Source organism: Poromitra crassiceps (assembly GCF_964638095.1).
Source record: "Poromitra crassiceps genome assembly, chromosome: 3".
NCBI lineage: Eukaryota > Metazoa > Chordata > Actinopteri > Beryciformes > Melamphaidae > Poromitra > Poromitra crassiceps.
This window is the reverse complement of record NC_139625.1, coordinates 53,076,744-53,084,370: the sequence shown is the minus strand read 5'-3', so window position 1 is coordinate 53,084,370 and position 7,627 is coordinate 53,076,744. Positions and strand designations below refer to the sequence as shown.

General features: G+C 39.4%; 1 protein-coding gene across 1 annotated transcript in view; it reads left to right on the top strand.

The window, feature by feature from the left end:
* LOC310773150 (immunoglobulin lambda-like polypeptide 1) overlaps positions 1-7,309 on the top strand; it is a gene marked incomplete at its 5' end in the record, with an annotated part of 7,697 nt that extends 388 nt beyond the window's left edge. The window contains 3 exons of the mRNA XM_083633061.1: positions 889-1,124; positions 5,941-6,019; positions 6,844-7,309. Coding sequence (XP_083489187.1) covers positions 889-1,124; positions 5,941-6,019; positions 6,844-7,166 — 638 coding nt within the window. The 3' untranslated portion in view covers positions 7,167-7,309. The remainder of the gene's footprint in view (positions 1-888; positions 1,125-5,940; positions 6,020-6,843) is intronic.
* Between the last annotated feature and the right edge of the window lie 318 nt (positions 7,310-7,627).

Below are 7,627 nucleotides of genomic sequence, written 5' to 3'. Positions count from 1 at the left end.
ACTTTTCTGGATAATTTAGCAGAACCTTTATGGCAAAGCAGAGTTTTATATTGGACAGCAGCTTGTTTCAAGTGCAGGAGGTTTTTGTACGGCCTCTTAAGGAGTTTGTATCACTGTGATACACTTTTGGTGGAGGCACCAAACTCATCGTTGACTGTAAGTACCAGAGATTTCTACTTTATATGACACATACTATATGAGTACATTTTGGAGAAGAAATCAAATTATAAAAATTTACTGTTTGCACTTTGTTCACATTCATTATTTGCTATTTTTCAGTTGAAGGTTGAGCACAGGTTGAAAAGAGATTCTGATGAAATCAATGTCTCTTCAATCTTGTACATAATTAAAGTTAGACATCTGCTATAACATGTATTTTCTAATACATTTATTTTCAAGGAGTATTTATTTAATGAGCATTGCCAACCAAGTAAAAAAGGTACAATTCCAGTTTAATTATGATTTCAGAAATTCACTTTTAGCTTTAAAGTTTCCCAAAAACAAATTGGCATTTATATTTTCTGTGGATGCCTTTAAAATACATTTATCGTTTTAAACTTAAACTTAAACTGGGTCAAGTGGGCGGGGCAACATAAGGTGAATAGCTTGTAACATTTCTTCATGGTTCATTAGCTGGTGAAAAGGAAGTGAAACAGACAGGGAAGAAGCTGTTTTAACTGTTGAAGCCAACAAACATTTACATTTCTGATACAAAAGTCATTGCAGCAGATAGGGATGGATTGTCGGATATGAACAGATCGAGATGTCATTATTGGTCATCATTTAGATTTTAGTCATTTAACTCATTGTGTAATTCTGAGTGACTTATGAGTGCATCCTCTCCTCTTCTCTTCACCTCTCTCCTCCCCTCTCCTCTCTCTCCTCCAGTGTGTGTGGTGCGGCCCACCCTGACCCTCCTCCCCCCTCCAGAGTGGAGCTGCAGCAGGACGGTGTGTGTGGCCAGCGGGGGCTTCCCCTCAGCCTGGAGGCTGGGCTGGAGGGTGGGGGGCAGCAACAGCCCCTCAGGGGTGTCACACAGCCTGGAGGTCCTGGGGAGGGACGGCCGCTACAGCTGGAGCAGCACCCTGAGCCTCCCTGCAGACCAGTGGAGGAAGGCGGGCTCAGTGAGCTGTGAGGCTGGCCTGAATGGCCAGACGCCTGTCACTCAAACCCTGGACCCTGACCGCTGCTCTCATTAGAGCTTTGGCAAAGTGTCTAGAAATGTTCTTCTGTGATGAAGATGACTTGACTCAGGTTTTTCATTTTGTAACTTTCTACAGCATCCTTACATTTGGTTTCAATTGGATTTTTGTCAAACTGAACTGTATTTGAGGTGTTTCATTCCAAAATAAAGTTGTATCAAAATTGTGGCAGAAATTCATTACCATAACTAAAATAAAGGGTAACCCTTTATTTTACAGGTACCCTAGTTACATATGAACTATTTGTAATTACACATGAACACCAAATGTAATTACACAGTAATTACCAATAGTTATAAATGAAGTTCATATGTAGTTACATTGTAACAGACCTGTAAAATGGAGTGAGTCTGTTCAACTGTAGTTCATATGCACTTACATTGTAACAGACCTTGTGAAATGGAGTGAGTCTGTTCAACTGTAGTTCATATGTAGTTACATGGTAACGGACCTGTAAAATGGAGTGAGTCTATTCAACTGTAGTTCATATGTAGTTACATGGTAACGGACCTTGTACCATATGAACTACAGTTGAACAGACTCACTCCATTTTACAGGTCTGTTACAATGTAACTACATATGAACTACAGTTGAATAGACTCACTCTATTTTACAGGTCTGTTACAATGTAACTACATATGAACTACAGTTGAACAGACTCACTCCATTTTACAGGTCTGTTACAATGTAACTACATATGAACTACAGTTGAACAGACTCACTCCATTTTACAGGTCTGTTACAATGTAACTACATATGAACTTCATTTATAACTATTGGTAATTACTGTGTAATTACATTTGGTGTTCATGTGTAATTACAAGTAGTTCATATGTAACTAGGGTACCTGTAAAATAAAGGGTTACCAAATAAAGAATTGTATTATAACAAGTCCATCTCTGTGTTTGTTATTCATTCTGAGGCATCTCTCACTTGATCTTCCCAATATCCTGCTCCTACCAGCTCACTTGATGGCAAAGTTCAAGTCAGGTTTCTACTCTTTTTAATAGCACAAGGGATGCTTATCCGGTGTGTTGATAAACCTTTTACTCATGACTTTTGCAAATATCGAATACTGTAGTACATTTTTGGATGTGCAATAATTATATTGTTGAAATGTTGAGGAACAAATGTGTTTTTGTTATTGTCATTTATGTATATAGCACCTAGAAAGCATTCGATTTTCATTACTTTGTGTGAACTTTTCTTTATTAAGTTATAAAATTGTTGACCATCTGTTGCAATATTCTAGGAGAGGTAAAGCCTCACCAACCCATTCATTAAACAGTTGAGTTTCTCTGGGGATGTGAGTTTAAAACTGCCTGTTGAAAAATGTCTTCCAGCAGGTTTCAGTATTATTTCGAGTCACTGTGGTTCTGCTTGATGACATGTGTGCAGGGCCAGAGTGCTGTGTTCAGTGGACCATGGTCTCCACATCACAGTCTCTTCCATAAGCCTCAGCACCTGCAGCGAGCTGTTTTCAATGCAAGCAATCTGAAGGAGGTTTTTGTATGGCTCCAAATCACTGTGTGAACACTCCTCTACCATGATCACCAAGACAGTGGTAATCTCCAATATCGTCAGCCTGAACACCATTGATGGTTAGAGTGTAGTGAGAACCAGATCTACTGCCACTGAATCTAGATGGAGTTCCTGAGTTGAGAGTTGATACTTGGTATATAAGAAGTTTAGGAGGCTCTCCAGGTTTCTGAAGGTACCAGCTGAGATCAGCAGCAATATCTGAACTCCCTGTGGCGCTAATGGACACAATCCCTCCAAGACTAACAGACTTGGATTTGTCAGACTGAGTCAGAAATTTGTTGGCAGAAGACTCTGAAAGAAATAAGTGAATATGAGTCAGTACAGCACAGCAGTGTATAGGGAGAAGAGAGAAATAGAAAGCAGATTTTTAAGTAAAGGGCAAGTAGATGGATAGGAATTGCACCACATAGAAATATCGGAACAATATTAGTTATGTTCAAAAATGCTCACCCTGACTCAGGAAAACCAACATGACAAGCAGAGCGATTGGCAACATCATCCTGCAGTTTTAGGTGAGAGTGCATGGAAACAGTTCAGACTTGCTGTGATATAAGCATTTAAACTCAGAGGAGCAGTGATGCATAACATTCATGCAAAATACATGGTAGGCAAACACACACCTGTTCCTGTGAAACAGAAGAGGGAGAGGTGAGGTGGAGGAGAGTGAGAGCACATCCCTTCCTGTGTTTTTCTCTGCTGTTTCTCTGTCATTGCAACTATTAGCCTGTCCTTTTTACAGTACTCCATCCTTGTCCATGTGTCCATATCACACTGAACAGAGCTCGCTTCCCCCAGCAGCTTTTGGTTATCTTCTACTGTTGCACCACAGAAAGCAAGCATTATTACCATTTATACCATGGTCTGGGTGAATACTCGATTCTGATTGGCTGCAAGGTGTCCATTAAAAAGTGATATTGTACAGTGATAATGGACACCTAGCTAAATGGTCTGTTCACCGTTCATATCAATGCGCCATAGTTTCATCAGTGTTATCAGGAGAGCAGTTTGAGCTCTATACCCCCGTTAAGGGTTAATATGACAATTTTGGATGTTGAGAAAAAATTTGACTCGGTCAAAGTAAGTATTTAAATCACCCCTGTGTGCTCAGTTTATCAAAAATAACTCTTATTTACAATTTTGATTTTCGTTTCGGAGATTTTTAACCTCGCGTCACCAGGCTCTTCTCGGCGACAAAGAGGATATTTCCCTCGGCTCGTGCACGAGCGGGGGCGAGCCCTTTGAGAGAGAGAGAGAGAGAGAGAGAGAGAGAGAGAGAGAGAGAGAGAGAGAGAGAGAGAGAGAGAGAGAGAGAGAGAGAGAGAGAGATGCATGCAGTGCGAGTATGAGTGCGAGCCCCCGCTGCACTTTTCACTTCCTGAAACTCTTCGCTCTTAAATGTTAATATACTTGGCCAATACGTATCTATCATACAAAATAAAGCAAGCAGCCAAACGGTAATGTCTTAATTTAATGTAGAACGCAAAACATCGTTAAACCTGCATTCCTGTGATAAAGTTAACGTTTGAGTCGGCTTTAAAACGGAGATTGGTGGAGGTGGGAGGGACTATTTTATTTCGTGGAAGACTGATTTACAGTATGAATAACAGACATTTAGCCATTTAGATTGCTTTATTTATTACACATGGAAATATAAATGACTGGTCTTATTGTTTTGTTGGCAAGTGACCATGGTATAAGCGGGTTAATGCCCTTCGAGGTGTACATTATCACTTTTTAAGGGACTTCGCGGAGGCAAACCATCCTCGGCTTCGCCTCGGACGGTTCACGCCTCCGCGTCGTCCCTTAAAAAGTGATAATGTACACCTCGTCGGGCATTAACCCTTACGTAGTAGCTACAACAGTGTTACACCAGCTGCACTGTTGTTGGCCAGAAAGACCAGCAGCAGGTACAGAAGACAGCCCAGCATTATCATCGAAGCTCTACTCCCAGACCTGGAAACAGTTCTGGGAGGAGGAAAGCTAGATGAGCCGCTGCTTTCAGAAGGCATGCAGACACTGTTTGCTTGTTCCTGTAACATCTAGCAAATGCTGAGGGTCCATATAATATATGCCCCAACAACCAGACTAAAAAAACATTTTCTGTTCAGGAGCTGTCACCAGGCTTTCACTCACTCACAATTCCCCATTGAAGAGTGAAAAGAATATTAATCTGTGTCCTCTAATATTTTGGAAAATGAATATCAGTTTTTACAGGTTTTACAATAGATCTAAATATGCAGTACATTACTTTCACTGGCATGCCGTGCTTTTAGGGGTGTCACGATACACTCAGTTCACGATACGATACGTATCACGATACTGGGTTCACGATAACGATACGATACGATACGATTTTAACAATATTTTTTTAAACTTGAATAATGACAATATATGACTGGAAAAGTAGTATTTTATTTGAAATGCACAAATACAAAACATGCTGTTGTGGGAAATTGTTATTACAATAACAACTAGAAAAAACATGAGATTGGAGATAAGGCTTATCTTGAAATAGAATGAGTTACACCGTCACTTAGATTTACTTTGAACTAAAAGGTTTCTCCGCAGTATAAATTCTCATTATGCATCTTCAGTTTTTCTTCAAACTCAAACAACAAGACTTTTCTTAATCTATTTTTTATGCATCTTCAGTTTTTCCTGTCAAGTAAACAGTTTTGCCAGAAACTCAATTGAATGGTTTCTCTCCTGTATAACTTCTCATGTGTCTCTTCAGAGACTTGTTCAACTGAACTACTTTCCACACATTGAACTTCAACAAACAAAGACGTTTCTTAGTCTATTTTTTGAAGATTTTTTTTTTTTTTTTTTTGCGATATGAGATTTCATCTCAACGATACATATCGTGACGTTTTACTATCGCGAAATTTCGTGGGACGATATATTGTGACACCCCTACGTGCTTTACATTTACATTATGTCAGAATAATTTATATATACCTTTATATTATTTGAATGTTTTCACACGGATAGTCTAATGTTGATGCAGTAAGTTAATAACACAACCTTTTGTAGTATTTTGTTGCATAATCTTAATCATATTAATCTGGTATTGTAATGCGCAGGAGCCTGGGCTGCTGGTGGTCTCTGCTGCTGCACTCACAGTATCTTTATCAGTGTTGGGCTGTACATGTTTGTTTGTCACATATGGGTGTTGTGTGCTCACTGTTGTGTGAAGGAGGTTTTTGTACGGCGTCTTAACCAGCTTCAATCACTGTGGTACACGTTTGGTGGAGGAACCAAACTCATCCTAAACAGTAAGTCTCAATTTTCTATGATCTGTGAAAATGGCTTTTAAGATATAATTGCTGAAACTGATGAAATGCAAAACTGTTTCTCAGGAATATAATATTACTGTTCTATATAGCTAAGATAAGAAAAGTAAAATTTGCCCTTGATGTTAGCATACATCATTTTTAATTTTGAAAAGACTCTTCCATTTAAAAATTAGAACAACTTTACTTGAAGAAAAGATTTACCTTCAGTGCATGGGGAGGTTTAACAGATTAGGGAAGAAAATAATACTACTAATTGCCATGGTTAGTGACAGGAAAAAATACTGCTGTACGAGATAACTTTAAAATTTTATTATTTCTTTGTTAATTGTCATTGAAGATTAGAGACAATTTTGCTATTATGATAGCAACCAACCATTTAACATATTTGAAAAGTTGCTGATAACGCTGCCAATTGTGAACATATTTTAGTCAAATTGCTATGAAATTTTGAATAATTTTATTCATGTCATCTGATTTTTTTTAATAACAGTCTGTAAATTGGAATTACTTCTGTTCAATTTACAGTCGATGTGTCTCTAAAGAAATGCACAACAGTAATTTAAATTGCTAATTTTATATTGCTGAATTTGAAAATTTCCATAGGTTAAATTACTTATATTGAAAAAAGGGGAATTTTATTTTCTCTAATAATCAATATTGTGTGATGGATTAGTGTTAAACTAACTTGAATACAGCCAACATACTTCAGTGTTAAACTGTCATTCAGCATAACTGCCACCTGTCCAGCTGTGTGTTGTACAGCAACAGTGAATCTCATGTGTCTCTCTGCTCTCCCTCTACAGTAGCTGGCCCCATGGTCAGGCCCTCAGTCTCTCTGCTTCCCCCCTCCTCTGAGGAGCTCTCTGGGGGCTCGGCCACACTGGTCTGCCTGCTGACTGGCTACTCTCCTCAGGGAGCCGTGGTGAGCTGGGAGGTGGACAGTACAGAGGTGATAGAGGGGGTCCTGACCAGCTCAGAGGAGGAGGAGAGTGGACGCTACAGGAGCAGCAGCACCCTGACCCTGAGCCAGGACCGCTGGATGGAAGGAGAGCTGTACTCCTGCAGGGTGCTCCATCATGACCACACCCAGACCCAGTCCCTCCACAGGAGCCAGTGTGAGGGCTAGGGGGGCTGGAGGAAGCTGCAGGACAGGAGGAGGGACAACAACACCTGTTACTCTCATCTACACAGATTTAATGTTAGAGTCAGATAAAGCTTTGTGCAATAGAGAATTACACTGCTATTGTATTGGATAAAACAGCTTGGTAGTGTGTGTTAAGTTGCTAGATGTGAGTGTGCTTGATAACTGCCATGTTGATGATTGATTGCTAATAAAGCTTACTCTGATCAATAACACGATGAACTGTATCAGTCATTATTACCTTTATGGACAGCACTCAGAAATTAAATGGATTCATTTATATAATTTCTATTGATACACCATCTCCTCTGTGGAAAATTAACATCTTGGATGTAAATGATCATGCAAATCTTAGTTTCACTACAGATAAAGACTTTTCTGGATAATTTAGCAGAACCTTTATGGCAAAGCAGAGTTTTATATTGGAGAGCAGCTTGTTTCAAGTG